Source organism: Alligator mississippiensis, chromosome 4, assembly GCF_030867095.1.
Source record: "Alligator mississippiensis isolate rAllMis1 chromosome 4, rAllMis1, whole genome shotgun sequence".
In the NCBI taxonomy this organism is placed as follows: Eukaryota; Metazoa; Chordata; order Crocodylia; family Alligatoridae; genus Alligator; species Alligator mississippiensis.
In genome coordinates this window covers 185,174,309-185,201,550 of record NC_081827.1, presented here as the reverse complement: position 1 = coordinate 185,201,550, position 27,242 = coordinate 185,174,309, and the positions used below count along the sequence as shown (strand labels likewise).

Sequence of the window (27,242 nt, the reverse complement as noted above, 5' to 3'; positions counted from 1 at the left end):
ACTACCACCTGAAGCCAGCCTAGGCATGACTCCTAGATTAAAGGAAAGCTCTTGCTTATTTTAACTCTGAGACCCTGGTCTTTTGGTCCCTAACTCTCTCTGCCCATCTCACTGGCTCTGCTTTAGAGAGCTACCTACCAGTTCAGTTACCGAGGGAGGGACTCTACCTCTTGGTAAGGAGAAGTGCACTCTAAAGTTCCAAGTGGAAAAACAGATAGTTCCTCTTCCATAAATATATTTACTGGTGTAAAGCCCACCCAGTCAGAGATTCTCTGGTAGCCTCCAAAGGTTTAAGTAGTCCTTCTGACCCTAATCCAGTCTACAGAAGACCAAGATCAAAAGTTGCCCAGCTGTTCACTTTCTTTAGAATCTCCAGTTCACAGCTTACTGCCTGTCTTTTCCAGGCTTTCTCCATCTATGGTGATGCTTCCCTCTCACCTTCCCTGGACACCTCCTGTGCGTCACCTACAATCCTATCTTGTTGAAGTGTCAGCAAGGCTTTTCAGATCCTTGATGGATGTATCTTCTGTCACATAGGCCCGACAAATCTGGCTTCATTATCTCTTAGCTCCCTACCTTCCCCCGTACAAGTCAAGTCAGACATATGAGGCATGCAACATTATTATAACATGAACACATTTCAAACAGAAATATTACAAACCCCACCTCAGCCTGCCACAGTAACCCTTCCAAACAATCCAATTTCTGGAGGTCTCTGCAGTTTTAATTCTTTCCATGTTCTGCATCTGAAGGTAGTGCTTCTACTGTTTACAGAGAAAAGCTTCAACAGGACTGACTTTGAAGAGTATGCCAAACCAATAAGTGCCTCTCACAGAACACAAATCAGGACAACAAAGCGTCTGTTATATATAACTGCACAACTTCATACAATTAAAAAATTTCAAATACTAATTAAATTACTTGTTTCTTTAAATGTAAAACAGCAACAGCTCAGCTGAGGACACACACAGTTATTATGTATGTTCATTGTGATTAGCTATCAACGAAGTTAATGATGGAAGAGTATGATATTTATCCCCTACACAGATAAAAAAAGGACTCAAGCCTAATTGTTTTCTCCTTTGCTTAACATCTTTCGACATACCTGCAGTAAGTTAAGCAGAAGCCACTACCAAAAGGAAGGTTAAATTAGTGAAAAAAGAATGAGCCACCACAAGAAGGTAACAGCCACAGAAGGAACAGGATGAGAAAAGAATGAGTCACTTGCAAAAGGTATTACTGACACACTAATGCAGATGTGGGCAATTATTTCAGGCAGAGGGCTGCCTACCGAGTTTTGGCAAGCTGTCAAGGGTTGCATGGGTAGCCCTGACCCTTGACAAGTGCCCTGCCCCCCAGTTGCCATTTTGGGACCTCCTAATCCCTGACCTTTGCCACCAGAAGAGCCTTCCCTTGCCCCCAGAAATACTCCTTTCAGCAAGGGGTTCTGCCATCTCAGAACCAGAAAAATACCAAATTATATTTTAAAAATCAATCATCTACAACATTCATTAATTTGACTTCAAGAAATATTTTTGGCTCGATTTACATGTCTTTGTGTAGTGTACACAGAAGTGATCACAAAATAGCTTAAAATGAAGTCCTACTCTTATACTGTGGGGGTGTGGGGCATGGGGGTGGGTGTTTCTGGGGAGCGATGGGTGTGTGAGTATATGGGGTGTGGGGGAGTTTTGTGCGGGTGGATAGGTGTGGGGGCTGTGGGGTGAAGGAACATGTGGGTGTGTGTGGATATGTGGGATGTGGGTGGCTATGGGGTTTGTGGGGAACTGTGTGTGTGGGGGAGAGGTCTGCATGTATGGCAGAGCAAGGGGGGAGTTGGGTATATGTGTATGATGGGGCATGCTTATGGGACTCGCCCTATGAAAACACACATACACATACTCTCTCTCCTTCCCTCACTGCTCTCTCCCTCCCCACCTCCCTTATTGCACAGACACACACACACACACACAGCCCCTCCAGCTGCTGACCCTGGGGTACCAGTGCGGCCCATGCTCTTGCGGTCTGGTGATGCAGCCTGGTGCTGGAGCAGGTGTGCAGGGAAGCAGTGAAAGCCAGGGCAGGCAAAGGCTTCTGGTTGGGGGGGGCAGAGGTGGGAGGGGACTGGGGGGGGCGGGGATGGGCCGGCCTTGCTCCCGAGTCTTGTGGGCTCCCTTTGGGTCCTATTGCACCCAGCTCCTGCCATCTTTGACAGGCAGTCAGAAGCAGATAAATATTAATTTTGTAAACTGTTTAGGTGCCTTGCAGGGGAAAGAATGGCTGGCCAGACTGAATCTAGTCCACCGGCTTTATTTTGCCCGCCCCTGTACTAATGTGCCACTGTAAAGGACTCATGGCCATGAGGGTAATACATGAATCTGAACAAATAGGATAGAGGGAAAAAAAAGACTTTGATAGGAGCAGGGGAAAAAAGGCAATCTGCCATCAGGCACAGGGGAATTAGCCAGGGAAGGGAAAGAGAAGAAGCCACAAAGAGAATGGAGCATTAAGAATGGGACACACCTCTTTTCAAGCTCACTTTGATACCTGTCTCCATCACTTCTCTCCTTCCTCCTCTGTTTTTCTTTGAAGATATATTTAAATTGCATAATATTTCAAGGTTTAAAGTACATTTCCCACAATGATTTCCCTAAACAATTTTCAACTATTTTCAAACTTTTGTATTTACCCATCATCATATAGTAGACTTGTCTTTGTCATAGACAGCAATTGTGAAAGCAATTCAAAGACTATATTTTGTGTGTACTGATAGTCCTAAAATAAAGATTTTTAACTTAGAATGTTTTATTAAAATGAAATATAAAAAAGATCTAAAGCCTTCTGAATGAATGTATGGGAAGAATACCTAGTGTCTGTCTTTATTCAGTTTAGATGACAAATTTGCTTTTAATATTTATCTATATAGTAATATAGAATATTTCTTAAACTCTTATTGTATTAAAAACAGCCAAATCACTTGTGATTACCTGTGGGTGCCCAGCACCTCCTATAAGGATGTCTTAGATGGATATTTTACTATTAATTCATGTAGTACTTTGAGAATACTTTTTAGTATTTTTCTTCCCCCCAAATTAGAAAAGCACGAACTTGTTTAAAAAAAAAAGCGAGTGAAAATATTGGCTGGAGAAAGAAAAAAACCGTAAGCAGTGGGTATAAACTACATTTTTTTCAGTGATAAGGTGCCAGTACTGAGCTACAGGGAGCTTTTGGGGACAACATCAAAAATACAGTTCTGGATAGTCAACGTCATCTGTGAAATTAATATAATATGCCATATAAGAATTTGATAAGTAATAACATTTGCAACTATACTATTATAAGGTCACAAGTGTTATTGATCTATACTGTTTCAACACATAATTTCTTCTTTCCTCTTCCACCAGTATAACACTATGTACTTAGGTCCATTATGGATGTTTGGAGGATTACATCTTCATTTAAAGCATATGACATCTGTCACTGTCTGGGACAGAATACTTGATTAGTGGGAGCACTGGACTGCTTTGCTAGGGCTATACCTACTGTTTTATGTCAGTTACTGTTGTAGTGCATACTGCATACAGACAACATTGTGTTAGAAAGGTTTTGTCAGCACATGCAGGGGATGTCCACATTAATCATGAATGGCAAAGCCAGTGATTTATGCATGTCATCCCAAATGTATTGAGAAAGTCTTCATCCCACCAACAGGACATCAAGAATGCTCCGTTTTGCAGGAAATGGGTTTGTTTTTACTGCAGCTTCCTGTTATCCCCTTAACTCTACAGACAAATGCCTCAGTTACCAAAACCAGAACCACTTTACAGGGTTCACAAGAAGCTATAAACCTCTCTCTAAATGACCTCAAACAGGGTTTCACAATGAATTTCAGAAATTTAGAGTCAATAATTTAGACCTGCCTTTTGTGAATCATGCTGGCAAATTTGGGTTTGCCCTGTACAATGGTATAAGACTGCTATTTTTAAAGATATTGGATCTAATAAACTAGCACTGGAGCAGGATTGACTAATACCCTTTCAAGCCTTAGGAAGCATTTCTCTGGCAAGTGCTTTAAAATTATTTTTTAAAAAGTAGCAATTTAAAGCTGCTCAAAGTTTTGGGATCTCTCATGGGAAACAAATTAGTGGGCAGAGGGAAGATTTACAGGCCAAAAACATCATTTGTCACACAGGTCTGAGATGCATTATATAGATATTCCTACATGGGTAGCATATATGTATAAATGCACACATATATTTACACATGCAAACATTTGCCTGGAAGAAAATGCCTTTTTATGTTGCATAACAGGGTTGCATCTTACCTGAATTAGGCGAGATGTGTAAACTGCTCATGTCTTTGGACAGGCCATTAGTTTTGGGACTGGAGATGGGTGCACAAGCTGATGTAGCTCGAGGTGGCCTCTTTCCAGGGACTTTCACAGTGGTTCTCAATAGATCAATTTCCTTCCCATGAACATTCTGCATGTAGTCCTGCAGAGAAACAAAATGACATGGGGAGAATGGTGTGAATGAAGTTCCAGATTATAGTAATATATTGGGAGCCAGAGAATAAAAAGTATGAATAACTTTTTGTAAAACTCTAGCTTGTAAAGCATATAAAAATGAATTAACAGGCTAATCCTACCCACTTTCCAACTTATCTTTTTCTTAGGACTCCATACCAAAACCACATCCCTATTCTTTAGGAGCAAGGCTTTTGCACGTGTTGACTAATGTGAACACATAGGGAAAAATTCTCTAAAACTCCTCTGGGACTCCTCAGTTCAAAATGGCAGAAGAGGAGAGCCTGGCTCTCAGCCACACCAGCTTTCTCTTGTATCCCCCTGAAATTTAGCTGGGTGGCAGGGGCAGTGACATAAAAGTAGGCAGGGCTTGGAGCCTGGGATGGGGAAGGTCTGTGCACACCCAGCTCTCAGCCCCTCTGACTTCTTGCCATCTTAGCCACTCAGCTGACACAAAGCAGTCTGCTGTGCTGCAGTGGCAAAGGTCATGAGCCTTGCTGTGTAGCCAAAATGTCCCACCTCACCCTACACTAGAACTGCAGAGTGAGAAGCAGGTAGGGAAGCCCTGCCCTCCAAATCTACTCGAGCAGCTGCTGGGGAAAAGTGTGTAGACATTCAGTCTCCAGAAGAAACTCTTCTGGGGGTGATTTAGCCCTAGCTGTTCCCAGATTACTTTTCTCCCAGATTAACCATATTTGCTCTGGGAGAAAAAGCTTGAATGTCTGCACACTTTGAGGTTCTTCCATGAGAACTGTGATTCTCCTGGTAGAAACTGAATATTTGCATGTGGCCAGAATCTCATTTTACTACGTCCTGGGTAAGAGATAAAGAGCCTAGTTCTATTTACAAAACAACAATTTGGTATAACCTTCGTGTTCAGTGTCAGTTTTGCACAAATTAAAATACAGTAACAGAAACATAATTGAGCATTTATTGCTTATGGGCTCTAAAATGAAGCTTAATCAGATAGTGACTCAACCTCAGCATGTGTTCTTTTAATAGATACGTTTTATTTAACATACAATATCTAATGTATTTTATTTACATTTGTTAACAGAGAAATTTAAAGTCTTCATTGAAAATTCTCAAACTAAATGGAGTATACAAATTCACAATTAGCTTTCAGTTTATGAAATATCATGGTACAGTGATGTATGAATAGGTCAAGAATGAGTAAAAGAATGTTGGTAAACAGGGAATATACATGCTCTTGGCATATTATTTCATTATTAATTGAGGAAGCCCAAACAAAACAGAACCTCTTACAAGTACTAAATGTCAGCTTAAATTGCTTCTATTAATGTACTAAATGCAAACAAAGACTCTTGGGTACAAAAGAGTAATCTTGTGCATCTCCCTGGGAAGGAGAATGGAAGTGGTGGACTTCCTTGCAGTGGAATGTCAGCTTCCTCCCATCCCCCCATACCTACCTTTCTTAGATCTGCACTTGGGGAATTAAAAGTTAAAATTATAAAATAATGTATCAACTTCAAAAGTGCAGTGCGGCTTGATCAGATTAGAACAGATGAGGGTCTGGCTGTCATCTGGAATATGCTGTGTTAAAGAGAAGACAGCAAACCCGATTTTGATATGCAAATGTTACACATATAACTCCCCTAGATGTTAGTTGTAGAAAATGCTGATCTGAGAAAAAGGGGAAAAAACCCTTTAACAAGGCATGAGGGTAATTCAAAGCCAAGTACTTTTAAACAGCACTTAACAAGTCCCTAGAGCCCACTCAACAGCGGGCCACCCCAGAAGTGCCATCTTCTGCCCCTCAACAGCTTGAAAAAGTAGTAATTGCAAATCCATTTGCATTTTTCTTCTCAAGTTGTCCATGTTCATCATTCAGCAGTGTTAAAAAAAAAAAGCAAGCACCAGAGCAAAGGGAACCCTCCCCAAATGCGTCAATAACAAGATAACTGAGTGCCTGAATCCCCAGAACTCATGCTCCTGCACCTTTGCCATCGCTTGTTTTTTACATTTCGCTCCTAATTATGTTGCATCTATTGCCATACACTTAATTAGCTGCATTAATGTGATTTCTTTTCACATAGTCAAGCAATTAAGAGCTATGATTGAGTTTCATTCAATTAGCCTCAACAAACATGCTAATTGATGTCCCAGATGCAAATGAGGTGCAATGAGAGAAACCTGCTAGCAATTGAGAGTTGTGTCAGAGAGACCCACAGCTCTCAGCTTGCTGACAGAAGCACAGCTTAACATGGCTACCACCTTCTGTGGAGCTGACTTTTGAGGGGGAGAGAGAAGCCATTAGTGCCTCAGTGTACCAAATAGATCCCTACAGGAATAACGTGCAGCACTGAATCAAATCAATGTTGTCTCCAATTCTCAGAGCAATGGCTGATAGCAGCACAATAAGTGAAAAATGCATAGCTTTTTGCTAGTGTGGTAGGTACAACCAATATTGTAAACACCACATGTACACAATTTCTTTATCTAAAACTAAAGAAAACCCTCACCATCTCATCTCTGAGCTTGTGAAATACTACATAGGTAATGGCCTACAGTTATCAGTAACTGGTGATTTCATCTTAGTCAGCTTTGGGGCATGCTGGTATTTGAAGTTAAGCCCAGAACACATCAATCAATCAATAATCCCTAAAAATACACTCTCTGTATTGATTCTCATAGCTTTTCTTCCTGAGGTTACCTTTAGCAGTCTGCACAAATATAGTGCTGCTGAAGTGTTAATTTGACTACTCCAGGCCAGGGACCATTATCTTTAGGACGAAATAAATTCCTATCATGTCAGTGTTGTTTTTAAGCACCGATTTGTGGATGATGCAAAATGTTGTTTCACTACACCAAAAAATAAACTGCTCCCAGTCAGAAAACATGAACGTTAATGTAAACTAAAATAATTTTAATTCATAGATTCATAGATGTTAGGGTCGGAAGGGACCTCAATAGATCATCGAGACCAACCCCCTGCATAGGCAGGAAAGTGCTGGGTTCAGATGACCCCAGCCAGATGCCCATATGGCTAACCTCCTCGTGAAGACCCCCAGGGTAGGGGAGAGCACCACCTCCCTTGGGAGCCCATTCCAGATTTTGGCCACTCTAACTGTGAATGCTTAAATACAAGCTTTCTTTTAGAATAAAAGAATAGAAACACATTAACTAACATGAAAATTAAAGCAATCATTTATACAGGCACAAGAGACCAAAGAAATGTCCATGACTTTTCAAAATACACCTGTTCTTGAGAATATTTTATGCTGATATTTAAGGATGCTCCCTACTCACAGGAAAATACTAACAGTGAAAGTGTTAACAAAATGTTGGCACAGGCCTAATGTTGGCTTCTGATTTAAAATATAGCTTTAATGGTGACATATCAACTGTATTTACATTTTTAATAAAAATATAATATACACATTTACAAGCAATTCAGTTCAGCTGTCGTATGTGCATTCCAAAACAATCTTTTGTAATGTATTTAAGCATTCACAGTTAGAGTGGCCAAAATCTGGAATGGGCTCCCAAGGGAGGTGGTGCTCTCCCCTACCCTGGGGGTCTTCACGAGGAGGTTAGCCATATGGGCATCTGGCTGGGGTCATCTGAACCCAGCACTCTTTCCTGCCTATGCAGGGGGTTGGTCTCGATGATCTATTGAGGTCCCTTCCGACCCTAACATCTATGAATCTATGAATTAAAATTATTTTAGTTTACATTAACGTTCATGTTTTCTGACTGGGAGCAGTTTATTTTTTGGTGTAGTGAAACAACATTTTGCATCATCCACAAATCGGTGCTTAAAAACAACACTGACATGATAGGAATTTATTTCGTCCTAAAGATAATGGTCCCTGGCCTGGAGTAATCAAATTAACACTTCAGCAGCACTATATTTGTGCAGACTGCTAAAGGTAACCTCAGGAAGAAAAGCTATGAGAATCAATACAGAGAGTGTATTTTTAGGGATTATTGATTGCTATGAAGAATCCTTTAGTTTAAAACTACTACTCATTCAAAGGAAAAGCACAACTGTGCTGAGGAGGGGAGAAAATATTACAAACATGAAATTGCAGAGATTAGGAAGCACCACAAGAGTGTACCTTCAGGGTATGTACAGGCATTCAGGGAAGTTAGGGAGAGGTTAGAGCGAGTTAAAAATGGCCACCCGATATAACTTAGTTCACCCACATTCAGACCTTACCTTCTGGTGCAGACAGAAGAGCAGCTCCCAGTTGTAAAACACGGCACTTCACACGAAGCAACATGAGTTACAATGATTCCCTGGACCCAAAAGACTTTCACTGTTGGGTCCCAGGGCCTGGGGGATTCAGCTGCTGTTTAGAGCAGCTGCAAACCTGCAGCTGCTCTCCCCTAGTAATGCTCCTTCCCACTCCCAACCCTGGTACTTTTTTTCAAATGGGAAGGGAGATAGGGAGTGGAAGGAACTTGTTCTTGGGGTTGCACAGCCAGTGCAGGGCGGTAGGGCAGATGGACTGGAATCCCTCCCAAGTCGGGGGGCGGGGGGAGGGAGCGACTCCAATCCACCTGCCCCACCATCCAGTATGGCTGAAAACCCCCCAAATCAAACTCTCTGCTCTCTTCCTTCCAGGAAGGTTAGATCGGTCAAAAAATGGCTGACCTGATCAAATTTAACTCTGCCTTGGAGGTTAGTGATCAGTTTACTAGATTACAGAAAGTAATCAGGTAAAGTGATTTAACTGAACGTCTGTATATGTTCCCAGTGCAGCACCAAGGCTGGGAAAGGCCAACCATTGCCCCCAGGACTGCACTCTTCCTACCCTTTCCCCCACCAGCACCAGGGGCTATTTTTAGCTCCCCCTCCCCACCCCTCCTCCCATTGCCAAACAGATACCACCCCCGCCAGTGATCAGTCAGCCAGCTCCTCCCCACCCCACCCCACCAAACCTTCTGAACCCACAGACTACTCCCCATGCTAGTTCCACCAGTGTTTGCCAGTGCTGGGAGCTGATGGAAAGGAGTTGGGGTGGGGGGTTAGTTCACTGGGAAGAAGGGATTGTTTGTCTGGAGGTGGGGGAGGAGTTTAGTGGGGCTGAAAATAGCCCCTGGTCCCAATGGGGGGAGAGAGCCCCGCAATCCTGCCAACCCCTCCCCACCACAGAGCTTCTAGCTCCTCTTCTCCCCCTTCCCCCCTCTTTACTTCAGTCAGGACCCTTGGACTGGTGAAGGCCAGTAAACTAGCCCTGGAAATGGTTTGTGGGATTGAATGCAGTTTGGTGGCTTGAGGCGGGGGGGGAGGGGTTGGGGCTGGAAAGGTCTGGGGGGTTTGGCAAGCTCAGAGAGCCTCTCCAATCCTGCCAACCTGCCCCGATCTACCCAATACCCCCACAAACCCTGAAAGCCCCCAACCCCCCACCCCAGCTAGGCCCCCATCATGCTTACCCCGCCCCTATCCCAACTTTTTAGACTGGGGCCATGTAAACACTGGGTTCTGAAAATAGTCCTGGTCTCAGCACTGTCTTCAGAACCCAATCTAAACCTCCAAACTGCTAGCTGTAATGTCTGCACAAAACCTCAATAACACAACTTTGGGCATCCCAGTTTAATTTATTTTCTACATAGTATTTGTCCACATGATAATATGGTTTAGTGATTTTTAATGCCACTTCAAACGAAAGAGGTCAGACAAAATCCTACTGTGTTTTGAGGAGTGGATCTGACTAAGACAATACACATTTATTTTAAAAGCTGAATTATAGGATCACGCTCATTCATACTGTGGTGCTGGCAGCAGCTGGCAGTTGGGCTCTCCCTCCCTGCTTCCCCTCCCCACCCTGGGTGTTCCCCACCAGCCCAGAAGCAGGCACAGGGAAGGGGAACCCACCCGGCCACCAATATCACCATTTCAGGCTGGACACAGCCCAGCTGTTCCATTAGGAAAGCATGGACAACAGGTATACCAGCAGTGGTGGAACGCAGGGGAGGGGAAGGGATGAGACAAGTAGAAGACATGCCTCTGAGAATGGAGGGGAAGGAAGGGGGCATATTTACCTTCTTTAGGACTTAAGTCCCTAGTTGTTACTCCCAGGGTGCAGTTTTCCTGGACTGGCCGGGAGGAGGGGAAGGAGGAAGCTGGGAGCAGGGATGCATGAAGCCACGCCTATAGCACCAGTAGCTGCTCCCACGCTCATCTCCATAAAATCTTGGATCTATTTCTGATAGTGCATATTGCTTTCATTTCAATGTCTCCTAATCTGGATCTCAAGTCTCTTGATGCAGGAACTTTATTTTTAATATGATTTAACTACAAAATGCATTGTGCCTGGTTTACAAATGGCAAATAGCAGGGTCTAACCACTGCATTCCATTTTCAAAGACTAGTTTATTGTAAGAGGAAAACACCTCTGCCATCAGTAAACACCTACTGATTCACAGAAGGCACTTCTGGTTCTACTTCTTGCTATTATTTAAAGAATGAAACACTACAACATATCCAAATAAGCAAACATACTTTTGTTATAGTTACAAATATACAGTATACAAGTATAGAAAATATACAGACTCTTTCATTTATATTAATATATGTAATGTTATATAAACACAGATGTTGTATATATTTAACATATACATTAAAAGTTCAAGATATACACACACACACAGACACAGAACTGGGGGGGGGGGGGGGGGGGAGGGCATAAATATCCAGTGCCTGGCTTTTTGTGTGAGTTATTAAACTTGTATAAAGGAGAAATATAAATACAACCTTTCTGATGTGATAACATTTTACTCTCGCTGAGTAGCAAATAACTGTACAAGAAACAAGGAAATGGAGAATCAGAGCTTGAGTACTTCAAGGCATGAAAGACCTTTAAAAAAGGAACAAAAAATGATTAAGTGGATAGGTACAGCTCCTGATAGTCTAAGTGGAAGAGTCCTTCACTATCTCATGCAATAAACAAAGCAAGTTCTCTGATTAAGACTCTTGCTGCCAAAGTAGACCAGGGATGAGAAATGATGCACATATTCTACTGCTCTGTAATGACCCCTGCTGGACAATTCTGAAGTCCAGGTGAAAGCTATGTGCCTGCAAACCAGGTGAAGCCTCAATGAAAGAATTCAAAGGAGCATTAATAGCATGGAATACTTATGATTTCTTCCAGTTGGCTCTATCAAGAACAAGCTCAGTCAGAAAGTTTGCCATGATAGCTGTAAAGTTAGGCTGTGGATGCTCTTCCCTGGGGTCAACTTCATGGTTGCCTCATGTCACAGAACATGTTTTGTTTTTTTAAAGCATATTCTCTCATAAAACTGTAACAGAAAGTGGTCAAATCCACTATTATTTTCTTCACTTGCATTCCTCCTGCCAGCATCCTTCCCTTCATCTGTAACTTACTTGCAGAAAATAAAGCACAGACTGACCCAAACAGCATGGCCTTTCTCTACTTAATGAATGCTACCCAAATATTTTTGAGGGTCTCAAGGTATTAATCACAACAAGAAAAAAAAATCTCAATTCTTCCCTTTTGAAGGGGTTCGTGTTGAGACAAGCAGACAACCTAATGTCTTTCATTCTAGAAAGTGATTTATGCACAGGGCAAATAGCCAGAAATTCTGTTCCCAAATTTGCTGTTGGGTTGCCCTATGATGATGGCAAAAATATTTGAATCTTTATGCCTATTTCTTTTAAAAAGCATACAAAAATGTTTGAGAGGCTTAATCCTTTAAGCCTGGTACAGTGCTTTCTGATGTCCCTGTGAAACATATGGTACAAGTACAAAAGCACGAAAAAGAAAGCATAAGTTTCTATCACAAGATGATATTTTAGAAGATTTGGGATGGTGAAAGCTAAGAGTAGATGACATATTTCAGAGAACAATTCTGATTTAGTGAGCCATGTGTAGTAACCTGAAAAGCTATTGTTCATTGTCAGCAACAACTGCTTTGGAAAAAATCCATGTGGACTGGTAAATGCTGAAGCCTTTACTTTTTAGCGTGTACAAAGCAGTCAGACATTTTTATTGCAAAATGCCGTCTGGAAAAGATGCAAAACAAAATTGCTAAACTGCAGAGGAAAAAAAAAATAAGGGGGAAAACACAAAAGGCCCCCTTCCCTTTGCTTATTGAGTTCAAAGGCATAACATGCAGCACCCTGCAGCAAATGGGAAGCTACACTAATTTTAAAGCCATAAAACGCTATAAAGTGCCCTGCGGGGCAGGACTACACTGAAGCTAGTTGCACCTAAATAAGACATGGTTCATTTACTTCGCAGCTTAGCCTAATGTAATCATCAGCGGATTTCTAGCCTAGAGTTGTAACAGGCAAATAGCCGATACTGCGGAGGCGACACTCCCAGCCATTGAGGGGGCCTCAGCTAGATTGCTGTTGATTAGAAAATTTTTCAGTTTTGACAAGCACTTAATGAACATAAATCGCACCTTGATTGGTTTCCATTTGGGACCACAGGCACACCTAAGAAGAAACAGCCTGCAACTCCACTCTCCCCATCCTTTCCTTGCAAGGATCTCAGCTATAATCATATTATGAGCCATAACAGAAATATATTTATCAAGTGTTTCTGTAAAAGTAACAGGAAAAAAAATACTCTTGCTGTATTCCCTCCCACACAGATACTGACACAGTGTCCTTTAATATTATAATACACTATGAATCTTATGAAAAGGCACCACAATGCTACCTCCTCATAAAATTATATTAGGAGAAAATTGGTCATTTTACAATATAAGAGTCTGTTCTGGAAACGTTCTGACCAACCTAAAGCTTCCTCCGGGTCCTGGCAAAGAGAAGGTCACCCTAGCCCTTTACTATTCAAGTTAGGAATCAAGACCATACAATTAAAGATATAAAGAAAGCATTCACTGTGCCTTTACTGCAATTCCTAATCAGTTCAATTGGTGCTCTGAAAAGGGGTAAAAGGTTGGCCGAGTCTTTCAATATATAACAATGTACAGACTCACTCCTCTCAGACTACACAGCAAGGACAGATATAAAACATTTAGTAAACATTGGATCAGAGTTTGTATATTCTGAATAACTTATGCAAAATATCTAATGGTTAGCTCTATTAAACAGGGAGCTTTACTTTAAGAAAGCCGTTTAATAAATCAGTAACTTGGCTTTCACTGTTTAATTTTATAATGTGCAATATCCAAACACTTTGCCTTGTCTTTTTTTCAGTGAGCAGCACTTTTCACTGGTATCTATTACATACTGTACATTTGTACTGTTCTGCAAGTAACAGTTTCCTGGGTGCTGCAACATCCTACACTAATTACATGTGATAAATCTTGTCACACACTCTGAAACAAATGAACTCAAAGCCAAAAATGCTTAATCTATTCACAGGTCACTTCTTGCAGAAACAAGAAGAGTTTCTATCAGGTCATGGGACTAGCAACATGGAAAAAGCAGAAATAATCACTCTTCATTACCCTAAGCACAGAGTACTTAAGTGCAGTCTTTTATGGTGCAGCTTACTGGCTATTATACTGGATACTGAAAACTCCACATTACATTATGCCTGTGGTTTGCCATGGATTTTTTTTCATTTGGTATACAGCAGATGCAGCAAGGCTTTTATCCACGGATATACTCAATTTGAAGTGAGACTTACGCCGGTTAGGCTTTAAAACTATCTTACCCTTGACATTTGTCCTGTAATGCAGGGTCTTAGATTAAAGGTAGCAGCCATGTGTTTTGTGTGCTTTTCTCTCTCTCGCTTTTTTAAATCTAATCCCTTATCATAGCAGGGATCAACCCAACTCCTACTTAACTATATACTTCAAGAGAGACATTCCATAACATGGAAGATATATTTTAGTTACAGTGAGAGTTAGTCTCCTAATGGTATTCCAACCCTTTTGCTCCCTAGATAGAAACAGAGATCAGCAAAATATTTGCATCCCATATCATGACTAAGCTGGGAATGGGAGCATTACCAGTCATTTAAATTGTTTTCCAAGGGGATAACTACATACTTGCTACTAGTAACTGTTGTAACTTTTGCACAAAATACAATAGAATTACACACTGGTAAATTGTTAGCAGTATTTCATTCTGGATAAGGGTTTAGAATAACCTTGATCTGCATTTCTGCTTGAATGGTGGATATGGTATCAACACATTAAAAAATGAGCAAAAGTTATATACAACACTGTATACCCTCTGTATCAGTTTGTTTCTCTACTTAATCAATGGGGGCAGGGAGGAACCAACACATATGCTTCTCCTCTTTGATTTCTTTTCCTCTGAATTTAGACTGCGTGCAAGCCTTTCAAAGGGAACACAAACATTCATAAAGGGTACATAACAATGTGAACTTGGGAACATAGTTCTCTTTGCTTTGCTTCAGTTACCATGATGAAATAATTTTATTATTACTTGCATACTTTCCAGAAAGGTATTAAAAAAGGAGTTTCACACATAGCACGCAGACAGTTTCATGTCCTTTGGAATCACAACGATTTATGCGTGTATGTTTTCTTTTATATTGTGTGATCAAACATCAAGGGCAAATGTATTAATCTAAATTAACTATAAATACTTTTGGGAGACGAAGCAGTCCAACATAACATTTTTCTGAGCAACAGCAAAGCCTGAAAAAGATGATGCTTTCTTGAGAATGAGGTCTAGGAAATTTTTTAACAATGAAAGCAGTCATATATAATTATAGGGCTTTAAGAAAAAAGCATTAAATATTGTGAGATTTGTAAGAAACTGGTTAAACATTCACAAATTTTCTAGGTCTTTGTGTGTGTGTGTCAAATTTCAATAGACTTATGCTGACTGTAATTTAAAAGCTGCAAGGGTCCTATAAAAAGTCAGTCAGTCTGAAGAGTTTTACAGGTTCAGATTTTGTTACTGTCTTTTAACAGGGTGGGTGTGATTGCAATATATTGTTGGCGCATGTGCATGATGTTTTAGCCTACAGTAGATGAAAACTGGCCATAATTAAGTCCAAATACTATTATTAACCTGTAGTTGCTTTGTTTAGTTATGGAAAATACATTTCTAACACTTAACAGTAGAAACATATATTACCTTTGTGCTGCCATAAAAATTTTTGGCAAACAGATGTCCACGATCCTTGTCATGTCACAAATGCCCAAAATTTGTGGCTGCGATAAAGCTAGTAACAGTTTCTGCTCCTTTATTGTAGCAGATGTTTGTTTGCTTTATGGCACGAGAGTGCAGGCACTTGAGCTGCCCACACTTTCCAGCTGCCTTAGGCAGGACATCTCACGGGGCTTGAGGGATCTGATCCTGCGCAACCCAGGAATTACCATGCAGGATTGGGCTCCTGAAGCCCAGGAAGCTCCTATCCAGTTTTTCACTCATAAGAGATGTGCCCCAGGCAACCTCTAGAGAGCATTTCTGTAGGTGGGGAACCCTGGCTTTCCCTACTTGCAGAGACGCACCTCAAAGATTCTCTAGGCAATTCCAGGGGGCATCTCTGTAAATGGGGAACCACAACTTTCCCTTCTTACAAAGATATACCCTGGGGAGTCTCCAAGGAATATCTCTATAAACAGAGAAAGCCAGGATTCCCCTCTTACAGGGATGCACCCTGGAGATTCCCTAGGGTGAGTCTCTGTAATCAGGAAATCCTGGGTTTCCTTGCTTACAATAATGCAGGGAATCTCCAAGGCAGAACTCTGTAAGTGGGGAATATGTTGTCTGTTGTCTGCAGGATTGGCCCTCTGTCTGATGCGGGACAATAAGTGATGTGTGTTTGCCCAATTAAGTGGATGAACTGTGGCAGGACACATCCCGCCACAGCTGATCAGCTTCATTTGGTGATGTCTGTTTAAAATGGGCTAATTTTCTATAAATGGTGGAGTGAAATATACACAAATGGTGGAGTGAACACACCCGCAAACCAGATTCTAGAGTTGTGGCAGCCACCTGGTATTCAGACTGATGTAGCTTAGGCAAATTTCATCTGGACAGAGCGTGACAGATTTTCTCCCTTGCAGCACTAACAGAATCCCAATGACCTCTGTGAAGGTCATTACAACAGAAGCTAGTTTGAATGGGAGCAAGATGTAATAGAGGCACTGGTCTAGAAAAGTAGCCCCCAGGAAGTCACAGTGCAACTCTTCTCTTCATACAGCATGTATCCAATATATATAGATAGCTTTTTACGAGAATGGTCAGCAAGATTGTTCCCTTCTCCCCTCCCTCCCTCCCTCATTTTTTTTTCCTTTGAAAGACCATGAAATGACAATCATAGGAACTTTTTCTCAGGGAAAGTTATAAAATCATTTCAATTTCCCAGAAAAGTCACAATGAAGAGACATTTTGTTTTTTTCCCTAGGGGAGATGGTGGAAATGATCACCTTTTGCATGACAGGCGGTACCAATATTTTTAGTACCACATCCCCTGCCCGATACAGAAATGAGACTGAAGTAATTGGAAGGGAATTGTTGAAGCTTTGTTTGTACCCTCATAAAGTCTTGAATCTGGTTTTCTGTTTAGAAGTTTAGTTTTGGGTAGCATTGTGTATCAAATGTACATTTATAAGCTGGAAAGTGTGGAAACTGAAATCTCAGATGGGGAACCTCCCCTCATTATGTGAATTATAGATCAGAGCAGCATTCACAAGTTCTCAAGATAAGCTCTGCCTTGAAACACAAATACACAATTATAAGCTTAGAAAGGGAATCTCTCACTCAAAGAAAGAGAATCCCTAATCTACCAGATGATATATATTAGCATACATATATACATGTAAACAAGTCCTCCATTCCCCGCACCTTGTCAAGATGCAACATAGATAGGTTAAAAAGAAATACTAAAATAGATTTAAATCCCTTCTGAAAAAATTACATTAAAAAATGCAAGGGAGCAACTGAGAAGTAGCTACAGGGGCAAAAAATTCAACACCAGCAACAATCACAGATAAGGGCCTTTTCATCTATTGACCTGTGGCATCATGGCTAAAACCCCAAAAGGTAGACTGTGTCCGAACAGGTATTCATCAGGCTGAGGAGCAGATAAAGACAGTGAGAACAACACTACCCAGCATGTGTTCCAGCGCATAAATTTAGGGAGCCCTAATGCATGGTACTATGCCATTAAGAGCCAAGAGATGCCTAGACAAATTCCCATGGGTCCCTTTGGGGAGCCTGACATAGAAATCTTATCGGCCAAATTTCAGTCATCTACTCAATGGCTATGCTCTAGAAGTGTAAGATGAATAGGTAGCTATGGTGAACTATGAAGCCTGCAGGTCAGAGTTCTCTCTCATTATCCCTCCATTTTCTATCAATGAAGTCCCTTAGGCATACCAAGGGAAGAGAAGGTTTGAGGTTCTTGAAAAAAGCCTGTCATGACCCAAACATGAAACAGTGGGATACTTATGTACATATTTTTCTGCCTTTCCTTAAAAAGGAAAATGAATTTTGTGATTGTGAAAGGTGTCAGCTGACAGTAACAGCAATGGAAGGTATTTAGCTAGCACAATATAGCAGCAGTTTCTCCTCAGTGCTCTGCCACTGTGACTTGGCTTTGCCAGAGATGAGATGCTAGTTTATTTGTTTCCACAAAATCTTATGTTTTTACCAGTTTCCCAGTGAGGGTGCAAAACTGCAATACTCATGTATGTGATATGGACCTATATGCTATGATACAGAGAGAAACCACTGACCTGTTTCTCGGAGACAACTGAATATATACCTTCTAGTAAGGACTTCTAATCACTACTGCCTTAGACAAGATACGAAGTGTGTTTGTACAGTCCTACATATGTTATTAGCACTTTATACATATTTTAATGTTGTCTGTCCACATAACTTTTGGATTAGCAGCTTTATATTCCAAATGAGGCTACTATATAGATGGAATAAAATTAAGATTGATTTCTTTCCCTCTTTCCCTTCTCCAATACTGCTAAAGCACTATCAATTATTTCATATTATGGAATAACAATTGCAGAATTTTGAAGAACAACATTTTATACTAAATGCATGATCTTATTTAAAAATAACTACTCAGACTAAAATCACCTTCCCATGAATATTAGGAATTTCAATTACAAGTACCAAAACAGTTTCTCTTTCCTTGTCAAGGCTCTAAGTCTGGTAATAATTTTTTTTCCTTTAGAAAACTTAAATGAAATATAGAGACTAATCGGTAGTAGACGTATGACTTTGGTGTTAAAACAGTGCTAGCTTCTTGTGCAGACAAGTACAGATGTAGGCCGACAAGAAAATACTACAACACAGCAAACAACCAGATTTACCTTTTTAGTCATTTGTTCAATACCTAGGAAGTTACTAAAGCAAATCATACTTGGAGAAAGAAGGAGAAAATACTTGGAGAAATCATAATCTACTTGGAGAAAGAAGGGGTGATCACCAGCAGCCAATGTAGATTTGTTAATAACAAATCAAGCTAAACCAGCTTGATTTCTTTGGGATGGTGTATGTGTCATACACTTAGTCCTTTCAAAAGGGGAATGTTTCAAAATGACACTAACCCATGTTGCATTCAAACTGTGAGGTGTGGATAAGATGGGAACGATACAAACGTAGCAAAATTGCTCCAATTTTAACACAGAATGCTCAGTTGAAGTTGTAGAGGTTTTGCTACATTTGTATTTTGGCTTGTTCGCATATAACAATCAGAATGTAACAGCTGCTACCCTTTTGAAACATTCCCCTTCTGAAATGCCTCCAAATATATGTGAGTCCATATCTTCTCTTTGATGGAGTAACTATGGTGATAAGGAGAATGCAGCGGACATGATATACCTGGACTTCAGCAAGGTTTTTATCACTGTACCAAATGACATTCTTGTTACTAAGATAGGCAAATATGGACCAGATAAAACTACTGTTAGGTGGATATGTAATCTGCTGATTAACTGCTAGGAAAAAAGCAGCTATAAAAGGGATGGATGTTTAAATGCAGGATGTCTCAAGTGTATTCCACAGGGGTCTGTTCTGGGTCCAGTGCTGTTTAACATTTTTATTAATGACTTGGATTCAGGAAGAAAGAATTTACTGATGAACCTTGCAGAAATGCACAAAACTGGGAGGGGCTGCAAATACTTTGGAGGATAAGATTAGAACCCAAAAGGATCTGGATAATTAAGAGAACTGAGCAATAAATGACAAAATGAAATGAAGCAAAGACAAATGTAAGGTGATGGATCTACAGGAGAAAATTCAAATGCACAAATGCACAATGGAAGGTAACTGGTCAAATGAATGACTCTCAACCAGGGTGCCATGAGATCCTTTTAAGGGTGCCACGCAGTATTAGCACTACCAGGTGCGTAAACACCTACACTGATTCAGAAGATAAGCCTAGATATTTCAAATAGGAATCCAGTTCCTTGCCAGATATTTCAAACAGGAATTGCTCTCAGTTCCTTGCAACAGAGGAATTGCTATTATTTTTCTCATAGCCAAAAAACAAGTGAAAGTTAAACGCTGGGAGAACCACTGGGCTAGATAGTAGCACTGCAAAAAATGATCAGGGTTTATGATGGATTATAAACTCAACATGAGTCAGCAATGTGATGGTGTCACAAAAAAAGTGAATACCATTTTGGGCTACATTAACAAAAGTATTCTAAAACACAAGATGTGACAGTATTAGTCAACCTGGTGCTGGGTACGCCTTAGTGGAATAGCGTGTCCAGTTCTGAACACTGGGTTTCAGGAAGGTTGCCACTGGAGAGGACCCAATGGCAAATTACAAGGATGACAGAGGTTTGGACTGCAAGTTGCATCAGGAAACAACTAGGTACCCTTAGTCTGGGGAGATGGAAATGAAGAGAGGGAAACTATAACAGATTTCAAATGTGAGAAATTACCATATAAAGAAGAGAGAACAACTGTCTTCCCTCACTGAAGAGGACAGCACACAAAGCAATGGTTTTAAACTCCAACAAAGCCATTCTAGATTAAACTGAAAAAACCACAACCTTTCCTAATAGGGCTGTGCGAAATTTCACTGCCAGTTTTGTTTTGAGGCTGTTTCGAGGTCAAAACAGCAAAATCGAAATGGAACAGATATGGTCAAAACAGCCTCGAAACAAAATGAGGCACGTCTAAACATTTTGACGTTTCGACATTTCTCTCATAGACTATAACGGGAAAGGTTGAAACAGCCTATAACTTTGTTATTTCTGGCCTGATTTGGATGAAACTTGCAGGAATGGTAGCCACTTCTGAGGGCATGAAGCCTGCCAAGTTTCAAGGAGATAGGTACGGGGGTTTGGGGAAACTGCACCCCAAAGTCTTGAGAGCAAAACTGATGTCACGTGTATGTGTTAAGCCACAGGGGGGTGAAAACTGCAGGGATGGTAGTGCCTACTGAGGCCACAAAGCCTGCCAAGTTTTAAGGAGACAGGTGCAGGGGTTTGGGGGAAACTGCACCTCAAGCTGTGGACAAGCAAACCTCATGACACAGGTAAGGCTGTGTGTGTTGAGGTGTAGCAGGGTGAAAGCTGCAGGGACGGTGGCCCCTGCTGCCACCACAAAGCCTGCCAGCTGTCAAGGAGATAAGTGCAGGGCTTCTGGGGCCCTTCACCTCTAGCTGCTGACAGGCAAAACTCGTGACATGGGTGCTTGTGCAACTGACTGTGTCCGTCTTGGAGCAGAGGGGGGTGAAAACTGCAGGCCTGCTAGGCCTTGCTGCAGCCATGACGCCTGCCAGCTATTAAGGAGATAGGTGCAGGGGGTCCTGGGGCCCTGCACCACTAGCTGCTGACAGGCAAAACTGAAGATTCCCCATCACTTGCCACCAAGACCTGGAGGTAATAATTGACCACAGTATGAACATGAGCTAGCAGTGCAATGCTGTAGCCAGCAGGGCCAACAATACCCTGGCATGCATCAATTGATGCATCTCCAGCAAAACCATTGCAAAGAAGTGATTCTCCTGTTCTTTTCAGCTTTACTCGGCATTGGTGAGACCATAGCTGGAGTACTGTGTCCAGTTCTGGGCTCCGCACTTAAACAAGGATGTGATAAAGCTTGAAAGAGTCCAGAGAAGGGCTACCCATATGATAAGAGACTTGCACAGCAAGCTATATGAGGAAAGGCTGAGGGACCTGGGACTCTGCTGCCTGGAAAAGAGAAGGGGGGACCCTGCAAGGCTGCCCAGCTCCAGAGAAGGACTCTTCACCCCACTTCTCTGGAAAAGAGAAGGCTGAGAAGGGACTTGGTTTTGACCCCACTGTGGCTTAACACATACATGTGACACAAGTTTTAAGATTTTGGGATGTGGTTTCTCTGAACCCCGTGCATCAATCTCCTTGAAACTTGGCAGGCTTCATGCCTGCAGAAGAGGCCATTTCGGCAACTTTCATCCAAATCAGGCCAGAAATGACTAAGTTATAGGCTGTTTCGACCTACCTCATTATATCCTATGAGCCAAATGTCGAAGCGGTCAAAATCGTGAAACTGTTTCAACGGAAGAGAACGGACCACCTGTCTCATCTCAAAACAAGGTTCAAAATGGAACGATGTTCTGTCGAAACGCTGGTCAAAATGGAACCTGCTGTTTCGCAAAGCCCTACTTCCTAACTCTAAGGCTAGGGACAGACATTACACATAAAACAGTTTAAGTGATCAGAAACTGGTTCAAACCTGCAACAGAACAGACATTCAGTGCACATAAAACAGTTTGAAAATGGCCAAAACTGGTTTGAGATAAACCTGGTTGAATGAAGTATCAGACAACAACAGATTTGGCTCAAACCGGTTTTTGTAATGTCTGTCCCAGGCCTTCTCCTGGTTTAAGTTAAATCAGAGCCCTCCAGCACCCCAGCATGCTCTCTGGCCTGGGGGGTACTCTCTGCTCCAGCCGCAGGGCTGATCCCACCCCCCCTGCTCCCCACCCCGAGCAGGAACTGGCTCTAGCCGAGACACTGGCCGGCATGGCCTCATTAAAGCAAAGTGGGCAGGGAGGGGGTTAACTCTTCCCTCCTTCCACACCGCAGCTGGGGTCTGCCAGTTTGCCAGGGAGTAGAGGGGAGGGGGTTGTGGCAGTGGCCCCTGGGGCTGCCAGACCCAGGCTGCAGGGCAGAAGGAACGAAGGGAAGAATGAACCCTTCTCTCTGCTGCCATCACCTTAACAGGGACATGCTGGGGCTCTTTTCTGTGCTAGGGGGTGGGGCTCTTCCCTCTCCTCCTCCCCACAGGGGTGGGGGGGCTCTGTGCAGCGCTGGAGGGGGACTCCTGCTTCTCCTCCCCATCCTCCCCCTAGGGTGGGGAGGGGGACTCTGCAAGGCTGCCTAGACCCCCGAGGGGAACTCTTCCCCTGCTTCTCCCCCACCATGGAGTGGGGAGGGGTTTTCTGTGAGGCTGCACAGCACCAGAGGAGGACTCCGTAGCAGCAAGGGGTGGGGGGAGGGGAGGAGTGGGGTGAAGAGTCCTTCTCTGGAGCTGGGCAGCCTTGCAGGGTCCCTCTGTGCCCCACAGTGGTGGGGGCAGGGGAGGAAGGGGCAAAGCCCCCCACTGACAGCACCAAATAGAGCCCCCCTCTCCCGCCCCGCAGTGGCGGGGGGAGGGCGGGGAGAAGCGGGGAGAAGAGTCCCCCTCTGGGGCCGGGCAGCCTGACATAGAGCCCCCTTCCCCACCAGCACCCAACAGAGTCCCTCTCCCTGTCCTGCGACAGTGGGGGAGAGGGCGGAAGGGTAAGAGTTCCCCCCTGGGGCTGGGCAGCCCTGTGTGCCAGGATTGCTCTCTGCTGTCAGGGAGCCGCTGGGGCGGGCAGAGCTGTCCCCTCCTCCTCCTCCCTTGCCACAGCGGTCTGACCATGCTCCCTCTTCCCCCACTCTTGGCACCCTGCAGGCGAAGGTTGGGGTTTACTCAGGCCTGGCCAGGCCTGGTCACACCCCCACCTCCTCAGCTCAGCTTCCGTGTGGAAGTGAAGGGCTGCTCTAGCACTCCCAGGCTTCTGGCCTGAGCCACTGCAGGCATGTGTCAAATGCCTATCCACTTGCAAACCGGTTCACACTCTGCAAGTTAGACTAACCTGCAAAGATTGAATCAATTCAGGCTCCGGTTTTTTGAATGTTTGTTCCTACCCTAATAGAATAAGCTGCCTAGGGAAGTTTTGGAATTTCCTTCATTGGAGGATTTCAGAAAGCAGTTGCACAAGTAACTGTCTGGGCTTGCTTAGGAACAGCATATCCTCCATTTGTCCAGAGGGTTGGACTGCATTACTTTTGAGGTTCCTTCCAGTCCTGTAATTCTATGAATGTTCCTCTCAGTTACCAGAGAAACAACTTCTGGATCCTGTATTTTTATATCAATGAGTAATAAATCTACAGAAGGCTGCTTATGTACAAATTCTGTACAACGAGTTCTGCACAGAAATGTGGTTGCGTCTCAGTCTTGTGCTATGGTTTGCGTACATGACTGGATATGAAGCAGAAGCTATCTGTATTTGCAACCAAGACAGTGAAGAACTGTCCATGAAATATGACAGGGGCAATCTTACCAAAATCTAACAAAACTGGCTTTACATTGTTACAGCCTTACAAACGCTTAACTCAAAGTCAAATTTTACAGCACATCAGAACACAAGGTAGGGAACAGTTCTGGCCCAGAGAATGCAAACAATTATCCCTGGAGACTGGATGCCACAGGGTGAACATGTTGTATAAGAATACTTCACAACATGCATTAATAATACCAATCTATGAAAAGAAAACAGTCCATGAACCTCACTGCACTATTTTTGCTATGCTTTCCAATGGCCCATCAAGATTAATTAAGATTAGGTTTTAAGAGTCATGCTGTATGTTCACACTCACCCCATAAAGAGGTTAAAATACAGGCGTGCACTGCCATTTTCTTTCAACCATATAATTGAATGGCATTTTAAATAATCTGCTCATATCATGTGAAAACGTATCATGCCAGAACAAAAGGTATACAGCAAATGATCAATTTTTAAGATATACTATAACATGGAACGTGTCAGTGCATTTTTTGCTGGCTCTGTGATGCTACATGCTGGTTTGGTAGAAATAATGGCATATAGCTTTAATGTTCTTAGCCACTGAAAACCTTTTCTACAGTGGGTGCTTCAGTGGCTGGTTCTTTTTTAAGCAAGTAGTTCCAGTAGTTCCTTACTACTAAACCACTTAAAAATAGCTAAAGGAAAAGGAATAAGGAGTTACACAACCTTCAGAGCTGCGGGGAGGAGTGTTAGCAAGTGGTAATACACCAAGATGTACACTTCTAGCAAAAAACAATTACAAGCTAGTAATTACCTCTTTTTTAAATTGATTCCTTCTAATCTCTAATGGATTTACCTCTAATCTCAAAGTAATTACCTTGACTCTCAATGGATTCTCACTCTTGGGGAGACTAAGCAGCTCCAGGGAAACCTTGGAAAAAGGTTCATCTGCAGTATGAAAAACTAATAATGCATGTGCACCTTGACCAGCAAGAACAATAAGAACATATACACAGAGAAAGGTCTTAAGAGGCAGATAATGGCAGTTTAGCTACTTATTGCCTGATAAGCAAACATGGAGCACTACTAGCTGAGCTGCTGAAGGTTGCCAACATGACCACGTGAGATCCAACTGCTTGCTTCAAAACAAACAGAAGTACCTTTATTTCCATGTTATTTCACGTGCCATTCTCTCCCCTGCTTTTACCTATAGCATATTGTTGTATTCCTTATATTTCCAGTTTTGTATCCTGTAGTTGCCCCTGAATTTGAAGCGTTCACTCTGATCTTTTGGTAACTGGCTGCCTGAAAATTAATGGGGACAGGACTCTCTGGTCCAGGAGATGCCTCTGAAATCCAAAATTCCAAGAAGAGGGGCTGCTCTTCTGTGGGCAACACTGAAGCCAATTTCGACTTGCAATACTTAACAGAAAAACTAAAGCCACAAGCAGCTGGACTCCTCTAGCAGATCAAGTGGGATAAAGAGAACAAGGGACAAAGCCAAAGAATCAGTGCCTTAGCATTAACTACAATGTAATTTAGGAGATATAAGGAAGTGACATTAGCGATGACAGTAAATTTTAAACATCTAAAAACTCGGGGTCCCCTCTGGAAACATATCCAGACGTCCTGCACTCAACAAAATATCTAGTGAAAGGCAACCCTTTAGAGAGATGATTCTCATAATCTGAAGGAGAAATAAAACAGAGAGGTCACAATTTAAAACATTTGCTTCTGAAATAACTGAGAAAGAAATGCCAGATTACTATAGGTTTGACAAGGACAAATTGATTGATTTTTTTACCATATTACTGGTGCTTAGTACAGCAGCTCTAGCTCCCTCAAATGGGGAAAAAACATGTTCTCTCCATTCCCAATCAGCTCTGACAGTTGGGGTAGAGCAGGGATGGGCAATTATTTTGCTGAAGGGGCACTTTAGGAATTTAGGTGAGCTGTTGCAGGTGGTGTGGGGGTGGGGAGGACTGGCCCAGTGCAAGGGGGGGGGTGTTGACCTGGCCTGGCATGGTGAGGGCAATTGACATTTTCTGTCCCAGGTCTGTCTGTCCTGCACCCAACACTAGGGGTGCTGAATGGAGCAGACAGGTGGGGTCTCCATGGGACTTGCACAGGCAGGGCAAGCTTAGCCAGGCAGATGGGATGGGGTCATGGGGGAGGAGGCAGGCAGAGCGGTGTCTGGAAGTGGTATCTGGTAGCAGGACAGGTAGGGACCGGGCTGAGATCGTGGAGCAGTGAAAACTCAGGGCTTGGGCCTGAAGCAGACCTACGTTCCTTTCCCCACAATTCCCTGCTGTGTGGGGAGTAGATCATGGCTCTGCCCTGGGCCTTGGTTCCATGCTGTCACCACCCTTCTCCCTGGTTTGCTGATTCCCCCTACCTGCTTGCAGCCCCATCCCATCCACCCGACCGAAAATGCCCTGCCCACAGGGATCTTGGTCAATCTCTGTCTGGTGCCCCCAGCAGTGGGTGCAGGATAGAGGGGCTGGGGTGCCTGGGTTCGGCAGTGGTGGAGACGCTAGCAATGGCAAGCAGGAGCCATTGCCAGGCTGCCAGGAAGTGGAGTCCAGCCACTGTGCCACCCTCACCCTGCTGCATGTCTGGGGACAGCAGGACCAGCTGCATGCACCACAGCTTGAACTGTCCCCTGTGGCCAGGCTGGGCAGGGCTGAGGGACCCACCACAAGCTAGATAAAATCTCTTCATGTGCTGTACTTTGGCCACCCCTGGGGTAGAACTACAACAGTGCCACGTCTCCATCTCCAGCAGGTAGTACTATTATGGAGTAGTAACCATGTAACCACAGTGGATTGTGCTATAAAGGCTACACAGAACTAAAGGGAAAGGAAGGCTCCTTATGTTTTCATCCCTTTGGGAATGTTGAGGCAACAAAGTTTGCAACAGAAAATATTTTAATGGCACATATAAAAACTCTGAAAAAAATTAAAATCTATAAGGTGCTAAAGTTAATTATTTTTAAACTGCCACAGCTACTGCCAACCAAAAAACAGCTACATTAGCCTTAGAAAGTACAATATAATTTACTGCACTTGGAACCCCTTTCCCAAGCCAAAAGAGCATTTCTTACAATCCTGTTATTTACAGTTTCTCTTGCAAGTCCAGAAAAACCACAAACATAAAATCAAGTTGAATTTACTGAAGTGTTAGTAAGCTGCACAAAAGAAGGTTATCTAGGATGTACAGGTATAATTCCACTATAGAACTGTACAGCATGGGATTCATAGCTTAAGGGTGTTTTTTTTGTCTATCAGAGACACGATGTTTATAGATGTTTT

The 27,242-nt window shown here is 42.7% G+C and overlaps 1 protein-coding gene across 5 annotated transcripts in view; it reads right to left on the bottom strand.

Annotated features, from left to right (window-relative positions):
• The window catches only part of AGAP1 (ArfGAP with GTPase domain, ankyrin repeat and PH domain 1), a 589,050-nt gene that overhangs the window by 186,004 nt on the left and 375,804 nt on the right, over positions 1-27,242 (bottom strand). For all 5 annotated transcript variants that reach the window (XM_019492038.2, XM_014594255.3, XM_059727176.1 and 2 more), the window contains one exon: positions 4,325-4,493. In XM_019492038.2, the coding sequence (XP_019347583.1) occupies positions 4,325-4,493 (169 nt within the window). The remainder of the gene's footprint in view (positions 1-4,324; positions 4,494-27,242) is intronic.